We start from the raw sequence: 27372 nt of genomic DNA, 5'->3' as shown, positions 1-27372 counted from the left end.
TTTTGATCCTTCCTTCTAAAAAACTACAAATATTTTCCGATTTTAACAACAAATTTTAATTATTTTTTGTTCAAGCTGACAATAATACAAGAATTGAGAAACTGGAATGGGCTCCTAACATTAAGATATCCATTTGATTTATATTAATGTTTTACTGAACTGATCATTTAAGTATGATATGATACTAAACTCTTCAATATTTTCAACATTTTGTCTGATGTCCGAAGTATCTTCTCGCTATCATAGTGCGCAAAGGGTATTTCAATTCTTATAGTCTCGGCCATCGCTTACTTATATTTTGTGTTGAAAGGAAGCATTTGCGAAGGTTAAATTAATATTGCATGGTTATGGCTCTGACGGCGATGGGGATCAGGATGAAGGGACTCTTCTGATGGCATTGGTGTGTCGTTTGTTTTTTTTTTTTTGGGTTTGCTCTATAGCAATGAGGATGGTTTCAGCTGAGTTGAATTGAGTGGAGTGGATCGGTGTGGAGTGAAGTGAAGTTGAGTTGAGTTGAGAGTTCAGTTCAGTTGAATTTGATGCTTACCTCGCTGCCCCGCGACCAAGAGGCAACAATGGCATTGCATGCCAGCGGTATGGAACGGGCGCCCATGCACTGTCTGCCTTGCTCGCGTGCCAGCTCCTCGAGTTCCGAGTGGGAGCCCTGGCACTCGTGGAGCGTTATATGCTGCAAGTAGTGTACGCTGGACGATGAATCATAAATCGGCTCGTACTGTGTGTGTGTGTGTTGTTGGTTCCATGTAATGAATGAGAGAGAGACAATGAAAAAGAGAAAGAGATTTGAGGAAGAGACAAAGATAAATAAATTTTTAATATTTCAATTTGGTTATGCCGCGTGGAGGCCAAGGAGCAACTTCCGCGGCGCGGCAGACTGACAACAACAAAGTTGCATGCAACGGGCTGCACTCTCAACTCAATTATGCATTGTATTTAAGTAATAACATTTAGCAATGGATTCGAGTTGCTTCCGTTGCAGCTTCTTCCTTAGCTGCTGCTCTTGCTGCTGCTGCTTTAGCTTACCCGAATAAGATGATGCTTGCGATTGATATCCTCTAGTTTGAACATTTTGCACCAGAAGAGCGGTGTATCGCCGTCGGGCAATTCGACATCCTCGTTGCGCAGCTCGAGCACACGGACGCGCTCATCATGCGGCGATGGCAACTGCAGCTGGGCACGCTGCATCAACACCATGGGTCGATATGGTCGAAAGGCGCGCGCCGGATCGGGCAACGTGCCGGGACGCACCGAGCCGTGCGGTGGATCCTGTGCGTGATACATGTACAGTAAGCGCATCGTGTCGTTCTGTAACAAGCAGAAAGAGAAAGAGAGAAAAAATAGTGAGAAGAAAGGCAAGGATAATGGAGAGTTGAAAAATGTGTAAAAAATTAGTAGCCAAAGGTGTATGAGACTCTTTGTGTGTGTGTGTGCACAAAATGGCGTTATAATGGCGTTGCCAGCAAGCAACAAACACAATGAAAAACAAAAATAAAAACAAACCAAACCAAAAGTCCAACAACAGCAATAATGTCGCTGCTGACGTATACACGGATGGACTGTCTGCAACTGCGTGGCCAAAGGGGGCGGCGACGAGTGCAGAGCACAGAACGCAGAGCTGGAGCACAGCTAAATTAAGTAAAAAATAAAAAATGGTGCGCGCGAGTTGAGCAGCGGAAGGAAGCGGAAGTCGCCTTGCGGCCATTGCCAATGGGACACGGGACGAAGGGACAAAGGGGGTCGAGCAGGTGTTGTTTGGTCAGCTGCAGTTGATGTTGGAGTCTCGTGCATTGTGTATGGTGTGTTGTGTTGTGTTCCGTGTTTCATGTTTTCAGACCTGTTTCGACTTGTAATGAGGGGCGTGAGAGAAGTTGCTCAACCGACATTGCCGCAATTCAATGGATTAATTAGTAACATCGTAAGTAAGGACAACTACGAAAAGTTTTGAATAACTTAACAGTAATCACAGCATGAGTTTCTGCTAATAAACTTTGTAATTGGGGCAGAGTTGTCAAACTTCACAATGAATACCTGGTAAGAGGTGCAATGTTGTCAAACTTCACAGAAACTAATTTGTAATTGTATAAAATAAATTGGGAAACTTTTTAGTTTATTAGTAACTACAATGACTCGCTTTTTAATTTTGTATAATATGCAAATCAAAAATTCATATTTTTCCACTAATAAATTTGGTAATAACATACATATTTCATGTCTTAAAATACCACAAATATTTGTTTCATTCTATTCTTGAAATTTCTTGAGCTTTGTTATTCTACATCATCACGATTGTTTATTTTTTCTTCAATATATGGCCTAGTTTTTACTGAAGTATTTAATTGTTCAAAACGTTTTATTCTTTGCTTTATTAGTGTAGATTTTCCTTAGTTAAACTCAGCAGCTTATTGCACATAGTTGCCGATTAAATATGCAGTTTGTCGGCTGATGTCCATAACTAAGGCACAAACTTAAGCCAACTGATAGAAATTCACTTAAGTTAATTGCTTTGCCTTTTAAATGCATTAGTGCAGCGTTGCCAAACTTCACACAAATTTTCAGTAATCCCATTTGGAGAAACTGTACGACTAAAAATTGTGCAGTTCCACTCGTAATTTTTCATTGGTTTCACTCGTCGTGCATCTTGACTTCAATTTACACGTCTAGTGCACTCCGACATACAACAACTACACACATAGATATGTAATCCTTTCTGGGCTTCGAGTGAGAGTTGAGGCCATTTCTTTTGTATTATGCATGTGGCTTGTATGTATTTTTCATTTGCCACGTAGTTTTAATTGGTAAACCCAAATTAAAGCTTTCATTAAAGAATCACAACACGACGGACAACGCGTCGAGTAAATTGCGCCCGCCAGCGGCAAGTGGCAGCGGTCTCTGTCGGTTCCCCCTCTCTCCACAGTCCTCTAGACTCCACTCTGCCATGTTGCACTCTGCACTCCTTACGCTGTTTGTACTTGACTCGTACGCCTCGGGGGCTTTTGGAAGCCAACAGTCAGCTGTCATTGTGTGCATGTCATGTGCACGTGTGTGAGTTGGTGTGTGTGTGTGAAGCGACACAACAAAAGCAACAACATGTAGCACACATGGGACATAGAGACGGAGAGAGCGAGAGAGAGAGAGAGAGAGAGAGAGAGAAGTGAGAGCGAGAGCGAGACGAGCAGTGTGTTAAAAAAAAAGAAAAAAGAAATCTGCAACCCGGTCAGGGCATCCATTTGAATTCATTGTGGCAAAGTGCCCATTGTAGCTGTTAAGTGGAACTGTAGAGCACCATGTTCGACAATTGACGGCCAGGGCAGCCAGGGCCATGCCCAGAAACAACAACAACAAGAGGAACAACAATAGCGACAAGGAGAACGACGAGTCCTTGTCTACTTGTTCATTTTGCCAGCAACGAGGAGACAATACTTTAATTAACAATTCCCTTCGCTCGCTGCTCTTCTCCTCTCTTTAACCCTCTCTTTGGTCTACCAAAAACTCAGCATATTCCGCCCCCGCACTATTCATACGAAAGTCTGCAAAAAACCTGTACAAATGAGTCGGTTGCCCGCTGTCCTGGCAAACACTGCGGGCGGTTGAGGCAAACGCGCTAACCGGCCGGCAATCGCCAGTCTGCCCTCCGCCTTTCGTCCCGCACACCCACCCCGCAGCTGCAACAACAACAACTACAACAACAAGCAGAGTTTCGGTGGGAAGGCAGTTTTAAAACATTTGCCGTGCGACAGGCGCAGCACAAAAGTCATTAACGTGGCTACGGCGCTGCTGGACATGGCCCAGTTGTAAAAACATGACCACTGTGAAAAAACTCAACAGTCATTCAGTAAAAACAACAACAAGAACAACAAAAAGCAAAACATTCAAAGTGGTAAGCAGTCGACGAAGACATACCCTAATAAATGCAATCCATTTAATCATTTTTCAATTATAAATGTTAAATATTGAAATACCAATATTCTTTTAAGGCATTTTAAAATATAAGTATTGAAAAATGAAACAAACTTTGTAAGAAATATCAGAAATGTTATGATGTGACTTATAAAACAAATTATCAAATTAAAACAAATTTATATGAAATACATTCCTTAAGGTATGTGACAAATTTAAATTTCCTTGATGAATTTTAATTTTTAAAAAGAAGTGATATTATTTTCTTCTTATTTTGCTGTATATGAAATATGATTGTTGTAAATTAAATTATTCTTTTTTATAAACATATTGACAGGAGAAACAAATTTTCTTAAAGTTAAAAAATTTAATTTTTTAGTCTCTTTAAAATTAAGTTTGATATTGGTAAAAATTTAAATTGGATATCGAAGCAGTTGAAGCAGTGAATATAATTTAAATTTGGGAAATAAATATTCTTTGCATTAACAATGCGCATTATTTAAATTTAAAACTAAATAATTTTCTTTCTCTATTTTAAAGTAAAGCAACTACAATTCTCTCTTCGTCTAATTTAATTTATTTTAAAATCAAACAGCTTACATGAATTTATGCACTACATTGAGCTTAATGGGAATAAACTTAAGTGCTTTGCAAAATGTGCTCAAAAGTTATTCACAGAGTGTAAAATACTTTTGCGATTTCATTTTGCAATCGCTTACTGCAAAATCTAATAAACTCGAGAGCCTTTAGGGTATCAGCACGTATGAACAAAGTGTGAAAAAGCCTGCGACGAGCTATGCACACGCACGTAGAGCAACAACAACAGAAACAGCAACAACAACAACAGCAACAACAATGACAACAACAAAATAGCAACAATAGTAGTAACAAGGACAACAACAGCTAAAATGAAATGAAAAGCTTCAGCAAGGATTACAACCAAAAATTAATGAAAGCAAACGGGCTGCGGTCATTTGGCGTGTGGTCAACGCTCGGCCAGGGACTTAATTGCCAAAGACGACGGCGTGTGTGTGAGTATGTGTGTGTGCGAGTAAGAGTGTGTGCGTGTGTGTGTGTGTGTGGGAACTGAAAGCAATAGTACTGGAGTACAGGTGTCCTGCACTTTGGTGACTCTTGGCTAATTGTAAAATGCGCCGGTACAAGTACTCATTAGAGTCCTGGTTACGGCCCAAAAAACTTGGCCAAGGGTTGCGTCCCGACGTCCTGAACCACGCTTGGCTGCACCTCAAATTCGAGGCAAAGTTCTAGCAACTGCCACTCGAAGTGGAACTGGAACCGGGTACTCGAAGTAAGTGCACTCAAAGGTCGTTTAACCTTTGGCTTAAAACGTTCGTTACTTTGGCTGCCAACTTGACAATAGTCTAGTCATGGCTAATTTGTTTTTTTGTTAAGGAAAAAAAATGGTTCTACGTGCAGTTATTAATAAGTAACGCTTCACAAGGGTTCACTTGGATTAGTCAGAGATAGAAGTCTGCAAACAAATTTCGTATCGTTATAATAAGTAGTCTCTGAGTTTACAATGAGTCATTAACGTATTAAAGGGTGCAATTTTAACGTAAGTTAAGAGGCTGAGCAATCCTTTAATTAAGAAATAATTAAATAAATTATAGGAAATTATTAAACACATTGACATATTTTAGTTTACTTAGTTTCTTGCTGTAGAATTGTCTGTAGAGATCCCTAATATAAATAAAATCCCTAATATAAAATATAATACTACTTAAAATTATAATTCCTTGGAGCTGCCTTTAGACATCTGTCACATCAATTCTCAGATAGGATCCTTTACTAACTTTTGGTCATAAATTAAAATATTTTATTGGCAGGAAATAAAAATATTTATATAATAATATTTAATGGTTTTTAATTTTAGTTTATTTATTTAAAAGGCATTTGCCAGCATTCAAATTGAACTTCTTTATTTATCTTAAATTATAATACAATATCATAGAGTTACCTTTAGAGATCTGTAATATCAATATCTTTTAGCATTTTAGTTTGTAGCTGCCATTGGCATTCCATGTTCATACAACGTATTTACTTAAGTCTGCCAAACACACATCCTAATCCTGGACACAAACACACACAGCCACACACACAAGGACACACACACAGTCGCACACCTAAGCAGACAAACACACCTGGTGGCGCTTTGAAACTTTATAGCCCATTACTGTTTGTGTTGGCTTCGCTTGGCTGCTTGGTTGGTTGTTCGTATTGTTGTTGCTCTTGCTATTGCATTGTTATTCCTTTTTACTACTGTCGAGTTGAGTCGAGTCGAGTTGAGTTCGAGTTGTTTTGTTTTATTTCGTTGTGTGTATATGTGTGTTGTTGCCACTTGCGTTTTGCCATCTCAACGCGTTTTAATAATGGTCCAATTGTCCCAAAAGCGAAAACGACCACGGTGCAAAAAGGTAAGGCAAAAGCGAAGGCGAAGGAGAACAAGTTGGTCATGCTGCTAATGGCCAAGTGGTCGGTCGTCCAGTGGTCAAGTGGTCCAAGTTGAGACCCGTGCTTAGCCGAGGTCGAAACAACAACAAAAACTTCGTCGTTGGCAGCTTGTTTAATGTGCACGTAATTGAAATGCATTTACAATTGAATTATAAATAGAACAAAATACACACATACGTAGGGAGCACCTTTCGACTTGTGCCTTGCCTTGGATCACAACAATAAAAGCAACGAGGCGCTTTGTTAAACTTTCAACAGCAGCTGAGCTTGCAACTCGGCAACGGGTAAAGCAGCTCTTAGCAGCAAAGTTGCAATCAAATCAACCGTTCCCCAGAAGCATTTCAAGAGGTGTCTGTGTGTCAGTATGTCTCCCTCCTCTCTCCTCTCTCCTCTCTCTTCCCTCTCCATCTCTTCTCCCCCTTCCAGTGAGCAGCAGGTTGCCATGGTCACGTCGGCCATTTTAGACTCGTCATGTGTGTGGCGGTGTGTGTGTTGCCTTGGCTTTTATTCCTCTGTGGGGCATTGCCAATTCAATCATCAATGGGTTTTTCGTGCGCTGCTTCTGCTGCAGCTGCAGCTCCAACATAACACAACACAACACACAACGTGTGTGGCCTGCAACTTTCTGACAGCTGATTTCAATAACTAATATGCAAAGTGGTATATCGACAATACCACGCCCCCACCCCCGTCCGCTACCCTCTCTCTACACATTCGGCAAGTTTTTGTTGTGCTCTAATTGCCGTGTCAGACGTTCTGATTGCCAGCCACAGAAGTGCTGGAGCAGCTGCATCAGCAGTCAGCAGCAGGCAGGATCCTGTCGTTTTGTTGACAGCCTTTTCATATGCAGCCAGCATGCAGCACATTCATACTCAGGTGTGTTTCTCTTTCTGTCTGCCTTTCAGTCTCTCTGTGTGTGTTTTCTAAAACTCTGTCTAATCGTTTAGTCGGTGTCCAAGTTCAGTCTCAACTCAGTTGTGGGCTTTTAAGTGGCTTAATGATTTTTGTTGCATTAGATTGAGTCATTTTAACTAATGCATGATGTGTGTGCGTGTGAGCGAGAGTTCAGCATTGTCTGTGTGTAGTTGACATTAATTGAATTTTACTTAGAGTAAAGTTCTGGCTGCAGCTGCCGCAATTCCATTTAAATTAGCAATCTAATTAAATTGTCTTAAGTCGAGAACAGGTGTTGTTTCAACTGCTGCCACTCTATGATTTGTTAAAACTGTCAAAATTACGCATTTATCAAAATTAGCAGGCTTTAATGAATAAATAACTTAATAACTTCTGCTTTAAAATCAATTTGAGCTTTGTGTTAACCAGCATTATGTGTGTTTATTTTAATTGTTGGGTTTAAAAATGTGTTGAATTAAAGTCTTAAATAGACGAATGCAAATTGAGAACACAAATGAAATGGCGATTACTTAGTGAATCTCAATTTATATTTAATAATGGATATTTTAGTGACCTATTTTAGCGAGCAACACAGGGCAACTAGGCTTTCAATAAATCTAAATTAAGATATACTTATTAAAAATTGTAAATAAATAAGAAAACTTAATTTTTTACTGAATTACAAAAATTTTCGGCAAAAAACACTGCATACTTTTTGGAGTTCAATTTCTAAGCAAGTTGCTTGCTTTTGATGAACAAACATCATTTAATGGCTAATATCTTCGACTGACTGGCAGTCAATTAAGTGAGTTGCTTGCTGCCAGAATTCAAAACCATTTTCCATTTTTTTCTTCTTCCTCTTAAGCCATAAGGCAGGCATTGCTATGCATTGATATGCCATCAAAAGGCGTTTATTTCGACCGCTTTTTGGGAATGTTTTTAAGTTGATAGCTTTGAAGTTTGAGAACTCAGAGAATGTATATTGCATGCTGCTTAAAAGCCTCTACCAAACTCAAACAATCTCACACACGAGCAGACATACTACGACGCACTCCGCACTCACATGGCCATTAACCCAGGGCATTGCAGTGCGATTTGATCCACACTCGACGACGCAGAAACGCAGCCAAAAATAAAAATGCGCATAATTCCCGCTAAAAGTTTCGACTGTGAGGCCTGAGCCTCTTGTGAATCTGGACAGGAGACTAAACGTTTCATTCGCTGCCATCGTCATCGTCATCGTCGGCATCAACATCAGCCATAGCATCGCCATCGCCAACGTTTCTGGGCAACGTATATTTGTCAAGCAAATGGAATAACCGTTGCAATTGCAACAACGTCAAAGCCAAACAAAAATGTTATTTGCCGCTTTGCCCAAAAATCAAGTACACAGCCAAACAACCAAACAAACAACCAAACAACAAAACAGCCAAACAGCCAAAAACAGGCGAACGGTGCCAGACATGTGCATCATGTGTGTGTGTAGACCGGACCCAAAAAGTGGTCGCCGTTTGGGTCTATGACTCGACTGGCTATGATGTCCTGTCCTCCCGTCCATGACGAGAATATCGTGTGTCTGTGTATGTGTGTGTGTGTGTGGAAATGGTTTCTCCCTAGTTGCTTTATTAAAGCTAAAGCCTCCATTGTCCCCTTTTTGCACATCGAGCTGTGAGTTGTGAGTTGTGTGTGTGTTGTGAGTTGCCAGTTGCGAGCAGCAGTTGCAGCCGCGGCGCCACTTGTATAAACTGCCAGAGATTCGCATGAGCTGCACGGTAACAGGCAATAGAAATGGTCAAAGCTTTCACTATTCGTTACCTTTTTGGCCATGAGTCCCATGAATTGCTAATGCTCTTTGTGTTCGCTGCGAGCAACCTTGATTTAAGTACAACTTAGCAGCTGCTACAAAGCTACTGCTTCGATTTTGTTCATAAAAATATAAGCTTTTTATTGCGACTGCAGTGAAAACTACTTTCTATTGCATTGACCTTCGAATTGCCTGCACCGTAATACATTTTGCTTTTAAGACTTTTCCCCCTAAAAGTGCATTGCACTGGGGAATTTGACTGGATTTTTTTTTATGGTATAAGGGAGTTCCTCATATGTATATAATATTATTATTTTAGTGTTAACATATTAAGTATGTTTTAAAATGATAAGTTGTAATATTTTTATGTTAAGAATAGATCAAACAGCTAAGCTTCATAATAGAAATGTTAACTTAACAGTTCAGTCTTAACATGTACACTGCTATCTGTTATGTTAAAAAACAGAAATGACTTAACAGAATAACTTAACTTAACAGTCGACTGCAGTGCAGTCTTAACTATTGCTGTTACTGGCAGCGAACGCTCAAAAGTATGCCACAATTTTGCTCATAAAAATATTTCGGATATTATTTAAGTGAAAGAAAAGCGTTAGTAATGACCTTCGATTTGGGTTGCAGTGTAACGCTTTTTGCTTTTAAGGGCATTGTGTGTACGACTTTGTGCGGATTTTTGTAATTTCCTCTTGTTGCGCTTCATTTTGGGGCAGAGATTTTCGTGTTTCGCGCTCAAAGTTTGCACGCTTCTATTGCTGTTGCTGTTGTAGTTGATTATGTGTGCGTGTGGGCGTTATTTTTGTTGTTGTGCAGCTTTTGCTGTTGCGGGCACTGGAAGTGCATGTGAAACGTGTGTTGGCCAAAAAAAAAAAAAAAAAAAAAGAAACCAAAGCAAAAGCAACGAGAAACGTTTGTTTTAATGCCCTAAAGCGACAAATATTGAGAGAAGCGAGTACTGCGCGCAATGGGAAAGGGAAAACTGACGGCGAAGGGCTGCAATAGAAAACTCAGTGCGGGATTTAACAGCCAAAGTAATGCAATGACAAACAAAGCAACCGAGTGAGAGGCAGCCATGAGTCAAGAGCAGCAGCAGCAGTGGCAATGCCAGCATCACTTTTTGTTGTTGTGGAAGGTGGGTTGCCTTCCCTTTTACTGCTGCTGTTGGTGCTCGTAACGATTTTGGCCATTTTTCAGTCAGTTTTACTCGCTGTTGTTGCTGCTGCTGTTACTCTGTATGTTTTTGCTGCTGCTGCTGTTGCTGCTGTAGCCAAGGCCATAAATAACGAGTTGAGCTTGCCAGCTGGATTTCCTTTCAACGTTTTTACAGTCATGTCAAATGCAACAGGCCAACAACAACGAAAAAAAAGAGAAACAGCAGAGTAGAGTCTAAAATCTGCACATCTTTAGAGCGAAAGTAATTAACCGTTGGCAACCATTGACTGCAGTGTGCAAAAAAAAAAAGAAAGAAAAGCAAAAAAGGGGGAAACAAAATAAATAGGGAAAACCACAAACTCTATACGGCAACATTCTTTCCTCCCCCTTACCGCTGAGAGCTTTGAGCTGTAAAAACAATTTGTTTATAAAAATATTGGACCACAATCTGGACAGCAGAGCAGAACAGTCTCGTAAAGTGTGCGAATAGTTGCCAACCTGTAGTTATTTTATTTTATTATTTATGGTTAAATGGTGCAATATTCTAGTTTCACTTCTTCGCTCGCCCCCTCTGAAAACTAACTAGTTTAGTAAATTCAATTTTTTTGGTCTACGAGTATTTATATATACACATTTTTTTCTCGTTCTATATTTTTTGTATGCCGCGCCAGTGACCGTAAAAACCACAAAACCCCGACCAACTAAGACAGATGCACACGGCAAAGATAGATGAGAAAGGGTTGGAAGCGGAGGTATTTGGAACTCATACACACAGACATACGCATAGACAAAGTAACCACAAAAAAGTGGTCAGTTGGCCAAAACTAAACGAAATGTAATAAAGCAACGGATATGCCAGTTTGCTTCAACTCCTTGGCGTGGGGGAAGGGAGCTGTAGAAGCTGGAGGGAACTATGCAAATAGATGGGATAATAACCAGTAGAAAGGCAACAGCAGAACACAATAAATGAATATGAATTAGGCAACAAGGAGCTCGTCTACAAGGTGCATGCATGCAAATAACAATATCTGGTTAAATATGCAAGCTGACCAAAAAAAATTTAAAATGGAATTGAAATGCTCATGCGAAATTAACTTTCAAATTGAGAGCCAGATTAATTAGTTTGCCTTTTAAGCAAGAGTTAAAGCTCAAAGCATACACACACTGGCTCAAACAACACACATGACTGCAGTTTTAATGGACTTCAAGGACTTGAAAGGGTTAAAGCACTGCTGGCCAAAAAACACTTTTCGCTAAGCTCGAACAGTTTTGTTGTGGCTGCACCTCCACTTGGCTGGCTTGCGGCCGGCTAAATGCCATTTATTTGAAGCTTTCGAGAGGGTTTCTCTCTGCTGCAATATTTTCGTTATGCTCTTGTGATTTTACACAATTTTTCTTCATGGCTTTTTGTTTTTGGCTAAAAGGATTTTCTTTTTACAGTTTTTATTTTGTGAGCACACACTTGACTTTAAAAGCTTAATTTAAATCAATTTAAATTTTGTTGCATACTTTTTGGCGCACTTTATACTCGGAGTTTTTTATTTGTTGCAGAACTATTAAATTTTTAAGTGCCGAGCGGAGACCACAAGACCCACAAATACCACACAAGCAACCACTTGCCATCAGGCTCCCAGCTTTTCCCCTCCAACCCGCACACATACACACACACACACACAATCACCTCGTTCTCCCCACTAATAATTCATTATAAAAGTCACTGCTTTGGTTTGGTTTTTGTGTTTTGCTGTGACGCGAAATTCCGCCTTAATTCTCACTCCACTTGACTTCACTCCTCCTCGACTTCACTTCACTCACTCCTTCTGCTTGCTCTGCAAGTTTTTCGAGCTTATGTCGTGACAAACTGCACACATATGTGACTCGCAAAGAGAAACCCCCGCTCCTCCCCGCACAGTCGGTGTATATGTTTATGGCACCATTTTGCACAAAAGTCAAAGCAGAAGAAATGAGTAAAACTCTGCTGTGTGTTCCCCTAATCCATTTCGTCTAAATTTCATCAAGTTTTATGCGGAGATTTTATGCACGCATTCTTAATCACATTAGCTCAAAGTTCGGGCAATAAAAAGAGCTTTATTTTGAAATGCGAATATAACCAGTTTAGTGCAGGGCTTAATTATGATTAAATAGATAAGCTGCACAGTTGCTTAATTACACACACACTTCGTGTGTGAAGGTGAAAAACAGGCGAAAGCGTTTTCGAGAACGCGCATTCCTTATAGCCAGCTGACATTTGTGATAGGGGGCCTCTGCTCTGCTCTGCTTGTAAGTGTTGAAAATTACTGTCGACTTGACTTGTTGCCTTTTTGTTTTGCCCGCGCCGCGCGCATTGCCAGCAACTACAACAACTGTTACAACAACAATAACAATTACAGTATACTACGTTGTGTATGTTATATGTTGAAAGTTATTATGGGTTCCCCTTTCGCCTAGACCAGAGGCCCATTAATGGGCAAAATTACTGTTTACAAGTGGAGCAGGCAGCTTGGCTCCATCGCAGGACCAAAACACCACTCAGGAGTGCAAGTTTCGTGTTAAAATAATAAACACATAGCAAAAATTGTAAGAGCATGTGTAGAAGAAGTAGGAAGCAGCCTGCATAATTCCATTACAGCACTCCATACACACACAAACACATATACTTCAACTATTTTAAAAACAATATTTTTCCCTCTGAGCCCACAAACTTTCGACTCTTTGTTCACACGGCAAAGTTTTTTTTTCCCAGATACCCTATAGATAGTCAAAGAAAATGGCTTTGACTTTCATAAATTGCTGAAATTATAAACTAAGTGCTATGCAATTTGCTAGCTAACGGAAAACTCTGCTAAAAGTTATTAAAATATAGTATACAAAATTGTTTATCTTTTTTCTAGAGTATCCGCAAGTCAATCAAACGTGACTCAATTCAAGTTGCTGTTATTTTTAATGTTGTGCAGAATTTTTGCATTTTAAATTGCCAGACAGCGAAATGCCGTGGCAAGTTTAAACAATTACTTCAATAACAACAACAAAAACGACAACAACGACGATGACGATGAGGACTACAAAATAAAACAACTATGTACAAGAGCAACAAAGAATGGCTAAACAACAAAACAGAAACAACAGCAACAACAAGTGAAGCACAATATGAAATTATTCTAATGACAATTAGTGTTAATTGTCACTTACGGCAACTGGAATGTTTGTTGTACTACGTGTGTATTGTAATTTGCGATGCTTAGCACAAAATTTGCATTTAAAATGAGTTCTTCATTCTTTTTTGTTGTTCTTGTTGCTGTTATTGTTATTGTCGTTATTGTTATTGGCGTTGTTTTTGTAATTTGGTAATTCGGTAATTTTGTAATTTCAACAATTTCAATTTGAATTTGGAATTTGGGTTTTTGCGTTTCGCATTTGAGTTTAGTCCACGCAAATAATGACATGAAAGTCATGGACGAACTGTCCGCGCTTAATGCATAAATCGTAATTACTTAATTATTTGCATAAATCAAAGTTTTGTTTCGAGTTCGCTCTTACATTAATTTTAATGCTGAAAGACATTCAGGCATTTATTGAAAGCGGCACTTCAGAAAAAGTTTTGCGGATTGTATTTGGAATGAGATGGGATAAATGAAAATTCTTGGAGCCACTTAATGACAATTTTATGTAGCTCGTCAAGTTGTCGCTTTGTGTTTTTCCCAGAGTACGCATCGATGGGCTAAATATAGATATTTTTAATGATTAACTGTGGGTGGCAATTAAAAGGTAAAAGATTTAATTAAATCCCATTGGAAATTTCGCTATTGTTACGGATGTAAATTGAAATTCATTTATCAACATTTAATTGAGGAGTCATCAAACATGGAGTTTTGTTTTATTGCCAAATAAAATAGGCACTTTAAAAGAGATATCAGTCTAATCCACAACCGTAATAAATCGCTTAGCCAGTGTAAATACACTCTCTCTGCAAATATTAAATTTTATTCTCTGTATTAGACGATATTCCGAGTGCATAATTGAGCAATTACTTGTACTGGTGTAGGAATTCATAAAAATATCATAAAGAAGAATTGAAATAAATTGAAATCGACAAACTTTCGGCAACAAAGGAGACCATTAAATATTCCTTTTTTCGCCTCTATCTTTCAGTCGTTTGCTCTAACTGTGTTTAACTTTCAAATATCTTCCCTTTTCTGTTTCTTGTTCTATTCTTTTTATGTAAAGTGCTTCCGTCAGTCAAACTCATTCAACTGGCGGCCATCGGTTGCCACATCGCCAGCCACACATAAAGTGGGCGGGATGACATTAGCAAAAGGCGGCCAAAAAATCTCAGCACAAGAATCAAATTGAAATGACGCAGTTAATGGCATTTATGGTTTATGCGCATTTTATTCTTCACTGCGACTTCGATTTCTAGTCTGCAATTTGGCCATTTCATTTCAACGTTTTTTCGAGAGAGAGAAAGAAAGGAGAAAGAGACAGATCGAAATGAGGGTGACCAGCTGACGTCAGTTATTGCGGGCGCATTACGCGATTACTCTTTTTGGCCAATTGGTAATTTTGTTATTAGTCACGCTCTTTGCGCTTCATTAATGTTCATTACACACAAATGAACCCACATCGATTGATATTTCACATCGTCTGGCGGTTTTCCCCTCATTCTGTTCTCTCTTCGTTTTTTTTTTTTTTGTGGTTGACGTTTTTGCGGTGTGCAATAAATGCGTTTTATTTAGCTTGCTGGCAGCTCTTATTTATTTATTTATACGTATATGGCCAAAAGGGTTGCCCACTCTACATTTAATTATAAAAATAAACTCACAGCATATATATATATATATAATACGTATATATATTTATTTATACGCGCGCTTCTATCGTTGTGATAGAGCGAATTTCCAGACGTTAACTTTGAACTTTTCGGTTATGCGTCGCATATGCTAAGGGCAGCGAGAGCTCGACTTAACTTAACGAGGGGTTGTTCAACAACAACATCAACAACAAAACAGAAAGAAAATAAAATTTATTGACGCTGCTTTGTGCACGCTTAATTGAACATTGGCAACTTGAAAGGCTGAACGACTGATTGACTGAGCCACTGGAAAACAATTTTTTATGACCTTTCAAACTTTTTGAAGCATTTTGAACTACCTACGAAATATTTGAGAGCAAAGAAGAAAAAAAGCAACACACACATACACATTTTTGGTCGATTCTGAGTTATTTAAATGGGGATTTCATTATGCGCTTAAACAGCTGGAAATTTTGTTTTCGCTCCTTTCCCTGTAAGTATATTAAAAATGCAGGCACTGTATTTTTTGTGTTTTTAGTTTTTCTTGTTTCCCTATTTTCCATCTCCTTGTTGTACTTATTTGCTTTGCATTCTTTTTTGGGTTAATTTGGTTACCTAATATGAAATTGGACAACCGAAGGGTTTCGTGGTAGGGTAGGGGAGAGGAAGAAGGAGGCAAGGCCGAGGGTTGATTATGCCACTTGAGCAGCTTAGGTTAAAACCATATGGTTGGCTTCAGTGCGCTTTGAAGTGGCATGGAAAATATGATAAGCATATTAATTTTTTTTCTTTCTGCTTATTTTCGATTTAGGGCTTGGGTTGAACCAAAACTTTGATTGAAATTTTTAAAGAGGAGGGAAAGTAAACAATATTGAATAATGCTGAAAAACTCCTCTCAACAACATTACTTTGCACACTTGAACAATTCGAGTATTATATCAATTAAAATAGATTTAATTTCTTGATTGATTTGCGCATTGTTTTCACTGGGCACTTACTCACCCGCTCGTAATCGCTTAAGTTTGTTTTAATTTGCACAATTGCCTCTCATTAAATGCAGTTAAAAATCCAAACAATTAATAAATTTTTAAGTGCTATGCAAATTATGGTCCTGCTTGACCCCATCCACAGCAACAACAACAACAACAGAAAACCCTCTTCAAACCGAAGCTCATCATTTCGTTGGGTTGCACCTGCAACCGCGCTCTGCACACAATACATTATTAATTTAACTACCCCCAGCTACCTGAGGTAAGTTGCCTTCAACTCTCCTTCTCCTGCCTTTGCTGCTTCTGCTGCTGCACTACAAAACACGCACAACAAATGGCGCTTAATTTGCCAAATGGTTGTGACCCCTTGACAACTCGCCCTTCCCCTTTTCCACTTGCCAACGTCCAGTTTGGTTAGTTTTAAGTTTCGTTTTTTGTAGTTTGCAGTTTGCAAAAATATTAAACGCGCGAATGGGCAAAGATGCAAAATACCTTGACTGGAAAATTGCGCAAACGGAAATGCAAACGAAAACGAAAAGGGAAAAATGGCAAATGGCAAAATGGATGTGGAAATGAAAATGAAAATGGGCTAAAGCGCCAGTGTAAGTAAAATAAAATGAGTTAAGGTAAAGTGAAATAAAGCACAAATGCAAAGCAAAGCAAAGCAAAGTGAAGCGAAGTAAAAGGAACAAAAGTAACAACTAAATTGCCAACTTTTGTGCAAACTTAAGCCAACTGAAAGGCCAAGCTAAGGCAACGAAATTCATTAAAACTTTGCATTGTGCACTACCAGCAACACTAAACGAAACTACAACAATACAAGAACAGGAACAACAACAACAACCAGAAGAACTACTGCTTCATTGCGAACTAATTTGTCTAGGCGATTTAAGTAGTAAAGATTTTTGCCCGCTGATGACGCGACAAAACCCAATTAATACGCCAGACAAATAAAATAATACCCCAAACCCCCCGCAACAGAAGAAACATGTCGGAAAAACCGTTTAGATAAAGCAATAACCAAATGTGTCCACAAGACAAACACACACACTGACACTCACGTACACACAAATGCGAGTGTGCATAATTTTTCTTAGCTTGGTCTCATTTTTCGGGTGTTTTTGTCCCTTTTGGCTTCACGTCTCAATATATATATGTGTTGTATATCTTATGCGGTTACAGGGAAGAAGGAGAGATTGTCGCGCGTCTTTGTCGCCAAGAGAGTTTATCTCTCTCTGCAACTGCTGAGTATTTGTGTTTATGTGTGTGTGTGTGCGCCTGGGTGCCGCTTGTTTGCTTAAGTTAACCAGAAAGTTTTCTTTAAGATTTACGCTTAAGTTTTACGTGATAAAACTTTTATCACTATGACTTTTTCTTTGCTTTTGCGTCTAAGAAGTGATGCGATTTTAGTAGAGCGCCTTCGGCCAATGCCAAAATGTCAAGGGTGTCGCCAAAGGGGAGAAAATCGAACCGCAAAATGAGTAAACATATGTTGGCAAATAAAGAAATCAGTTCTTAACTACCATTTTTGGTAAGTCTTTTTAGGCCCACGAGATATAGGATATTAGCATGTTATAACTTTTGATCGAGGAAACCCATCTCCAACCTCATAAAGAATAAAGAGATCAAAACCTGTTGCAGCTGTCGGATCTGAAGAACTTTGATTCATAATTTAGTATATTTTTATCGTAATTGTTTTAATTTAATATATCGGTATACAAAATATACTCTTCGGCAAATTTAATTATTTTTGTGCTCTATTTTAACAGTTTTTAAATATAATATTGAAAAAGGTGTGAATATTTTACAGTCTCGAAATTATTTCCAACTAAATGCACATTTTTTCACGTATCCGAACTCTTTGATTTATTTGGCATATTGTACGCTTGCCATTGTTAAACAAAAAAAACGTAGTCAACCATAGCTGATTTATAGTGTGTGATTTACAGTTTCCTAAATGTCTCACTATGGCTCGCTTTATCGGTAAGCAGACATCAAATAGCTTCCTATCAGCATATCCCATTGGCAAATACTTCCGGCAGTGTAAACGGTGAACGTTATAGGACCCCCCATTGAAGCGACATCCTTGTCTCAGCCATCTTCATTGACGTTACATCTTGTGTTGATATTTGCTTAAGGATATTGCGCCAACTTGTACAACTTCTCATGCTAGTTGCGTCTTGTAGTTATTTGCAAATCGTGGGGGTTACAAAAAAAAAAAAAAAAGAAAAAAAATGAACCCTCTATCTCAGTGGAAGTGGAAGTAGGAAGGGAAGTTAAGTACGTGCCGCTGTTTACTCCCCACTGGAATCACTTTAGTATTTTGATGGCAGCGCTTATATCATCAGCCCCCAAAAACTCAAGACATAAGAAACTTTTTATTAACATAAATTATGAGGAACACAAACACACACCAACATAGTCATAGAGTGAAGAGAGTGCATAAATTTCACTTGGCAGAAACTTTGGCCAATATATCTATTAAGATGTCGACGGTGCTTACCGTTATGGCGATGTCATGGCTGGCATCGCATGTGTCCAACTTGCGACGGAATCGCAGCACCGTGTGCGTGGCATTCTCATAGCCCAGCATCAGCATATAATCCTGCGATGGATCCACAAGGGGCTCAGTGTCGCCATTGCGTGTGACATGTCGATCCTGCAAGGAAGAAGAAAAAGGCAAAAGAATGAGAACGTTGTTAAGCATTTGCGTTTGCGTTTATTAATTGCAATGAAAAATGCACCTGAATATTTAATTTGCTGCATACTTTGTTTTTTATCGTTTCACTGGCCAGAGGTATTTTCATGTCATTAAACAGCCTCCACCTGCAACCACAGGCACTTCTCTCTCGCATAACTCTCTTCTCTTACGTTTTTCGTTTATTCTTTGTAAAATAATTTAAATTTTGCAAAAGTTGTCTCTCTCCATCTCTCTCTGCTTTTCTGCTGTTTTGACAGCTTTACAAAGTTAAAGTTGTGCACCGAGAAAAACCCCTTTTTCGTTTTTTTTTGTTCTTTTACTCTCTCTTGACTTGTTCGATTCTTTTGCACATGTTGGCCAGGCCTCAACACAGACGCCAGATGAGTCTGACTTCCCATACACATGAATGAATGTGTGTGGGTGTGTGTGATGTAAATTCTTATACATACTACATTCTCACACACATGCTAGCATATTCCGACCGACATACATATATTTACTGGCCCCTGTCGAAAATATTTGGTAGTTGCTTCTTTGCTGCTCAGCAGATGTGTGTGTGTGTGTGTGTGTGTGTGTGTTGGGCGTTGGGCCATGTTCAGTGATTGTTGTTGGGCGACTGCTTCTTCGCATATTGGCAGTTGACTGCAAATGGGCGTTATGTTTACCATGCCCCTGTCCACACCCCAAATACCATGCCATTCGCATCTTTGCCAGGACAACTTGTTGTGTTGCGCTCTTTGGTATGGCAACAATTTTTTGATGATGTTGCAAAAGTCGTCTCCCCCTTCCACTCATCATCATTCCATGCCCAAAACAGTAATTGAAGCTGATGGAATTTTTGAGTAGTTTTCTATGTAGATATTTCAAAATTTTATTGATTTAATTATTTGTTTTCGTTTGCAGTTCGTTCAACGTTTGACTGATGTCGAACCTCGCTTTGGCAGCTCATAATACAGTTACACACACAAATGCAAAAATATAGTAAATACAGTTCGAGAGCTGTGTGACTTTATATTGCATTTTCATTGATTGCACAAAGTGGCTTTTTGAATCGACACGGCATCAACTGTTAATATTTTTTAAAATGCCAAAAATTCTTCAGTCAAAAGCATTTTAAGTTCGACTGGAAATTTCCATAGCAAACTTTTTGGGGGCAAAGTCAAGTTGGACAATAAATTAGCAAATATTTTATTGCAACTTAACTTCCAATATAAGTTAAGTTAACTTCTAATAATCCCCTATTTGCTTTTGAAATATTTGTAAATATTTTTAAACCTGTGAGCAGTTAGAATGTTAAAAATTCTTTGGCCGAAAGCAGCTGAAGTTCAACAGCCATGATTTTCATAGCATACCTTTTGGGGCAATGTCAAGTTGAGTGAATTAAATAGAAAAAAACTGAAAATGTATTACATTGCTGAAACTGTTTAAATTGCTTAGTTAATCATTAAAAAGTAAAAACCAAAATATCTTTACATACATTTTATTGCAATTTAGTTAACACTTAACTTCTTATTATTCCTTTGAGTATCTTCTTTTCACTTGAATAACTTTTATTCTTAAACTTTTTCGTAATTTATATGCGGCTTAATGCTGATAATTAATATTAAATGCCATCTTTCAGGTGCTATCATCCATTAGATTGCGTGCTTGCTGCGGCTGCTGCTGTTGTTTTTTTGAAAATCTCAACCGCAGCTGCTGCTGGTCAATTTGGTTTAATTCGTTAACATTTGATTTATGCTGCTTAATGCTCTGACATCTTTTATCCTCAACTGGCTGAAGCTCCCACACACTCACACTCACACGCACACATAGACAGGCATTTATTTTTGCACTTAAACAGCGATGTTTCCCAGTTTTCCCAGCTTCCCAGATTGCCACTCATCCCCGTCTCGCTGCTTCCTCGTCTGACACATTGCCCAACATTATGGAGTGAAACTTTTCTCGGCTCGCAGTGTTTCCATCATCTAATTACAACTGAAATTTTCACACACCTGAGGCTGTTGCAATTAATTTGCCCCAATTTATATCATCATGCTCAACGTCCTCCACTCTCCTCCCTCGTTGCGTGTTGCCTCTAAATATATCTATGTGTATGTGTGTATGTTGGCCACAATTACATGCCAGCATTTCATTAATCATATCACACGCTGCGCCATTTGCCATTTAGCTGGCTAATTAAAAGTTTGCACAAAACATTTAACATAAATTCCAGCAACATTTTCTATACACACACATATTTACTATCTCCATCTATGCAAAAGATAGACTTTTTGGGGAAACTGTCTGTCTGTTTCTCTGTCTGTCTTCCACTGACTGTTTGACTGTCCGACTGACTGTTTCGCAATCTGCAAACGCATAATTCAAGATCTGTAACGCGCAGTTCCGTTCCCCGTTGCTGTTTTGCACAGTTTCCCTTTTAATTTTACATTATCTACCTTCACACACACACATACATACATACACAACACATACCTTGACATGTTCCTCGCTTATCGCAACAGCAGCCAAAAGTCGCGTATACGTCGCGTATGCCGAGCGAGAGCGAGAGAACTGTGAGTACAGCAAACTGTGTGACGGAAATTAAAAATACGCGCTGCAATGTTGCAAGCACCCAAGCGACGTTATCAAAATCTGCGTGTGCGTGGGCGGGCACAGAGCGGAGATGGGGGCGTGGCATACACCCCCAGTGGAGGTTGTTATATGGATGGGAGATCCTTTTTGAGGGGGGCAGGTGCCTGCGGGTGACTCGTTGTGGGGTAATTATGCAAAAGGAAGGCGCATAAATTTGCAATATTCTCAGGCTGCTGCCACTGCTCTTGCTGCTGCTTCTTTCTGCTGCTCTCTTGTGCTCGAAAAATGTTTCAAATGCCAACGACGTTTTAACTGCTCACAACTTTTTATGCGTGCAGCTCAAATGCCACCAATGTCGTCTTGAGAACCCTTTGCAACCAGGGGTAGCTCCAACAAGCTCATGGAGTTTGTCGCTATCTCTAAGAACTTGAACTTTCTAATAAATATGAACTATAATTAATATGTAAAGTTGAATTATGAACAAAATAATGAAAATTCATATTGTTCGAATTACAATATTGCAATTTAAAATGCATAAATAGAGAGTTCTCCCTATTTTTTATTTCATTTTTTAGTTGATCATATTACTAAAGAATCTACTAATAAATGTTCTAAAAACAAATTTTTAATATAGGGTTTAGTTATTTCTTAAGTTAGTAAATGTTAAATTTGTAGATGTTTTGTTTTCTTCTGATATTTTTTTAGCGGAACCCATTTTGAATGTGGTGTATACTACAAGTATACTGTATGTATACTTTAGATTTAATATTTCATATTTATACCTAAGTAAATAAAATAAAAAGAATATAGAATGTATTTTTACTTTTCAGCTCTTTGGCCAAATAAAACTGGCAGAGATAATTAATTTAGTTAATTGTGTTTAACCCACTTTCATTGAATACCTCCTCTTACATTTCCTCATAAAATCAACAAAAAGTTGATTGCTCAAGTAATTGTGCCTAGGAAAATGCCAAATTACGTTTAGTAGTTGCACCCAAATAATGTTAGAGGGAAAAGTGCTGATAAGCAAATAGTAGCAACTGTTAATTAGAGCATTAAAAGTTCGACAAACTGTTTGAGTCCACAAGTCGCTGGCAAGTTTTCATTCATTTTAAGTTGCATGCCACGAATGCGTTGTCGTGAGTGGCTGTGGCAAAAAGGGCAAACGACGCGAAATGGCGCAGGAGCAAAGGACGAAAGGAATAGGGAACGAGGAATGGGAATGGTTCCTGTTGGGAGTTGCCGAGTTCGTCCTGCTCTCTCGCGGTTGTCGTTGTCAACGCACACGTTTTTTTAATTGCTGAAATTTTATCACACCTTCATGGTTCGCAGGACTCGTAAATTGTAATCCTTGTGCGAGTCGAGCTTTGGCTTGACTACTTTTGCTTGAGCAACAGCCAGAAGGAACAGGAGTAACAGCAACAACAACAACGATGACGTCGCCAATGACGCTTTCTTGGTTGCCCTTCGTGGCCCTTTGGGTTGTCCTCATTTGGCCTTCTGTGTGCTCGATGTTGTCATTAACGTCGCTGCCTCTTAAGCATTTAATAGCCTTGTCAAGACTTTAATGCCTTTTAGCTGCCGCTCGCTAATATGTGAAGGAGGCAAAAAAAAAAGTGTAAACTAAGTGTGTGTGTGTGTGTGTGTGTGCGATGAGAGGAAATCAATAAAAGCAGCGGCAAATTAAGCACCTTTACTTCGTGTTGCGTTGCGTTGCGTTGCTTACTGAAAAAGCAAAACCCGCAACGAGAATTTAATAGGATTATGCAACATTGACGTTTTGCGCGGGAGGGGGGACAGAGGCACAAAATAAACTTATGCAAAGCTCTGTCACTGCACTTAAGAACAGAATCTATATTGAAAATATACGGAAAGCCCTTTGTTCGCTACTTGTTTGCCTCCCTTGAACCCTTTGGCATCATAACATGCGACTAATTGTGCTGATTTTCGCTTGATGAAAACTTTTGACAAACAGAGAGGAGAGATACAGTCGCACATACACACACATACACACACACTTGCACATATATTGCAAACAAACAGCCCATCATCAACAGTGGCAGTTCCAAGTTTTGTTACGCCAAAAACAAACTTTAGCAATTTATGATAATTCAACGTCAGCTGGGACAGTTCAGTGTTCAGTGTTCAGTGTTCACTTGAAGTACTCTACACTCGAAAAGGAATCAAGGCTCAAGCTCAAGTCCATGACTTGGGATGCTGCTAATGTAAGCTGGCAGCACATCAGCAGAAGAGACTTGAACGGAGCGAAGAGGGGGGCTGGGCGAAGAAGGCAGTCAACCATCAACAACAACTGACAGCTGGCTAACAGCGAAAAGCTCAAGCACGATACACACTGAGAAACCCAGAGACAGAGAGAGAGAGAGGAGAGAGAGCCTTAAAATATGCTCGTAGCACACATTAAACTTATTACCCCCACAACAGAAACAGGCACTCATACCTCCCTCTACTCTACTCTACTCTACTCTACCCCTTTTTGACGCCCACACTAATGCCCAGCCTCGTTACATGTTCAGATTTTGCTTTATAAACGAACCAAAGCATATATTCGTACAGCAAAAGGGTTGGTTACTCTACTCACAAAATATCAAAATGTTGGCCATCTATCTAAGCATCCATCCATATATAGCATATACTATATACATATATAGTTTATCTACAAGTATGTGTGGCAACTCTTAGCCACTTGCAACATTGCATCGGTGGGTTGACTGGCGAGTTATAGTATTGTCATGTGTGTGTGTGGGAAAGCGGCGTCTAAGTGCAGAGTGCAGCACAGCTGAAGTTTTTGAGAAAGGTTCTCAAAATGCTGTCCGACAGATTTGATTTATATGCGTGTGGCTCCAACCCGAGCAGCAGGAGCGGCTCATGGAGGTTTCTTTTTCTGAGATATGAGATGCAGGTAAGAGATTGAAAGAGCAGGTGAGAGTGTGTAGGCAGGCAAGAAACTATTAGATGGAAAATGAAATGAGAAAGAAAAAACCACGTGAATGCTTTCGCATGCCACGCCATCGATCTTTGCTGCTGGCATGAGTTAATGCTCCCAATGAAATTAATTTTTTCGTGAAATGCAACGCCAAAAATATATTAGCAATCATTTGTTTAATCCATGAAAAATTTATTTGTTATATGTATATATGATTTGATTTATAAAATTCGAATTATGTTCATTTTTATGCAGCTTTTCAAAGGATTCTATTAAAAATCTATAATCCTCTTAAGCAATGTATAAAAATAGTAATTAAGCGCAATACTTTTTTTTTTTTTTATAAATATCAATATTAAATGTTTTATTGTAATTGTTAAAAAAAAAAAACGCATTTATTATCAATAATGCTATTAAGTAATGCTTAAAAGTAGTAATTAGTATTAAAGCATAAAAATTTGTAATTGTTGTTGAAATATTTCCATCAGAAAGACTTTGAATTTTGAAATATTTTTGCTATAAGTTTTTTTGTAAGAGTATCGAATTTGATTTGTATTTCTATAAGTTTTTGATGATGTACATTGAAATTTGTAAATCGTTTAATTAAAGCGTAGTAACCTTTTGGTCACTTTTTAATCGACCCTCTTTGTCTGCAGTTGGTGCTGAGCACAGCATATCTGCCATCTATTGCCATTTGACAGTGCCAAAATCTTGTGCAACTTCTCCGCAGTAACTTGGTGGCATTGTAAATTGTTTTCCTGTGCTCTCTCTCTCGCCGTCTCTCTCACTCGCTTTTTGCCCCGCTGTTTGTCTGTCTGGCATTGGCCCCACAAACTAATGTTTGAAGCAATGTTAAAGGCACTGCGGCTCTGTTGGTTTGCGTAATGTTTGGCTTAGAAATGAACGACATCGTCGACGGTCTGATGCTTCATGTACATTTGATTACGTATACGCCATGTTGTCCGCCCTGCGCCAAAAAGAGCGCGCCCTTGGGCCAAAGCACTCAAGCTATCACTGCTGCTCCCTAAATGCAGAGTGAGAAATGCAAACCCAAACTTCAATCTTTCGGCAAGTCAATGTCTGTGATGAAGCTATTTGAAATTGGCAGGATTTTGATTTGAGTTTGTGCAAATTATCGCTGCAAGCTAGTATATCAATTAATATAGTTAAAGTGCCTTTCAAAGTGCAGCAGACATCTAGAGGGAGAGGAGCTCTGCAGTTTAGCCAAATTAAATCGTTTGAGTTACTTTTGAGCCTGTCTGTCTGTCTGTGTGTGTTTGTCTGCTGCTGTCTGCCAATCTGTGTGTGCTTCATCTTCAAGTTTTGGTCCAAGTTTTGTTTGCCCGGCCCCTATGCTGTGCTATCGTATAAATGCAGACACTGCAAATTGCTAGTTAATATTTTATAAAAGCAAACAGCAACAAATTGTGCAATGTGCAATGGGCCTAAACCTTAAACCCAAAACTCAGCCAGCAACTGCTAAATGCAGGTAAGCTTCAGTTTGTTTTAAATGCTCGTATATCATGCGATTATATACGTATGTACACATATTTGCCAAGTGTTCAACTGTCTCTCTGTAAACGCACTCACACATTGCAAAGAACAGCAGTAAGTAGAAGGCATTTTATTAAAATTAAAATTGGAGTAGACCAATCCAGCTTTAGGGCTTTTCCATTTAAATAAGTATCAATCATTCTTCTCTCACTTTGATATACGTAAGTGCGAGTATGTATAAGCGAGTTTGTTATATGCAAATGAGATCAATAAAATGTTACAACCATTCCCCACCCGCAATCGCATTAAAATTCTATAAATTAGACTGCAGAAATGCCAGTTTTCATGGTTATCTCTTTGCCATATTGTGTTCAATGTTCAATGTTGAATGCGGCGGCATTAAGCTTTTAACAAAGTAAGTCGCAAAAAGTGACCTATTAAAATGATTAAAAATATGTATATATAAATATGTATGAATAAATATTTATTGTTATATTGTTCAAGTAACTCGCTGTGTGTGCTCGTGTGTGTATTCAGTGCAGTGCAAACAATCAAAGTTATTGGTTATAAAAATACAAAAAAAAGAAAAATGTGCCTGGCTTCCGGATTAATGGAAATTAACAGTGGCAACTGGCTAAAAAAGAACACAGCCGTCATATCAATTGATAGATAAAATGACAATTAATCATTAAATAGATCTTGATAGCGCAAAAAGAACCGTTTAAAGCAGCAGCATCAGTATCGAAAAAACTGCTTAAAGCTGTTGTCATTTAAGTGAGCTTAAAGCTTTAATTGGGCTTAATTGTTCGCTAGATAACGATTAATTAATCTTCAAGCGAAGACGTGAATTGAGTGTGCAATTATTCATTCGCATAATTTAGTAAATAATTTGTTGTTAAGTTTAGATAGATTAATCATCCTTGAGAAGCTTTAAGTGAGCTTAATTGCCAACATATACACAAAATAATTAATTAATGAAGAGACTTTTATATGAGCTCTGCTTGCATTTCATTGCTGTTGATTTTTAAAAGTGCTCGAGTAAATTGTGCCTTGTATTATGCAAAAACCAAACTAGTTTTGGCAACCAGCAAATGAGCATTCGACTCCCCGTGGCTTTTATTTTAGAGTCATGACTATTTGTTTATCTTGGCGTATTGCATTTATATGGTTATCCCATTGGTGCTTAGACCGCAATCTCAGTTATTTACCCCAGGGAGACCTTTTGAGCCCATTTGCATTAAACAATTTCGGGGGCGCTTTTTGTTTAGGTTTTTTTTTTTTTTTTGTGTTTTCAGCTATTCTGCTGCTGCTGCTGCTCGAGACAACCCTTTGAGCAATTTAGCTTGTAGTCTCTACCCTCTTAGCTTGGTCGCTCACTCAATTAATGTCATGTAAGCAACCCACTTAGCTAGTCCCCACTGTAACTCGTGCATCATCAAAACTGACTGCCATACACATACATGTACTCATATCAAAAGGCAGGCAAATTCAATTAACAAACTTTGCACGTCACTCAAAATTAACTCTGAAGCGGCGTTGAGGCGTCATTTCGCTCTTTGCTTAGCCCTTCATCTGCCATTCTCTCCTACCCCAACCCCAATTCCAACTCCAATTCCCAAGTCAAGCACGCCG

At 38.8% G+C, this 27372-nt stretch overlaps 1 protein-coding gene across 3 annotated transcripts in view; it reads right to left on the bottom strand.

The window, feature by feature from the left end:
* LOC117572458 (MOXD1 homolog 2) overlaps positions 1-27372 on the bottom strand; it is a 137950-nt gene that overhangs the window by 25348 nt on the left and 85230 nt on the right. For 2 of the 3 annotated variants that reach the window (XM_034255292.2, XM_034255294.2), the window contains exons 3-5: positions 18534-18689; positions 1042-1323; positions 548-733 (exon numbers count right to left, since the gene is read on the bottom strand). In XM_034255292.2, the coding sequence (XP_034111183.1) occupies positions 548-733; positions 1042-1323; positions 18534-18689 (624 nt within the window). Of the gene's footprint in view, positions 1-547; positions 734-1041; positions 1324-18533; positions 18690-18774; positions 19628-27372 lie in introns of those variants that run through there. The other variant, XM_034255293.2, reaches the window with a different exon arrangement.

This window comes from Drosophila albomicans, chromosome 3 (genome assembly GCF_009650485.2).
Source record: "Drosophila albomicans strain 15112-1751.03 chromosome 3, ASM965048v2, whole genome shotgun sequence".
NCBI lineage: Eukaryota > Metazoa > Arthropoda > Insecta > Diptera > Drosophilidae > Drosophila > Drosophila albomicans.
This window is presented reverse-complemented; position numbering and strand designations above follow the sequence as displayed.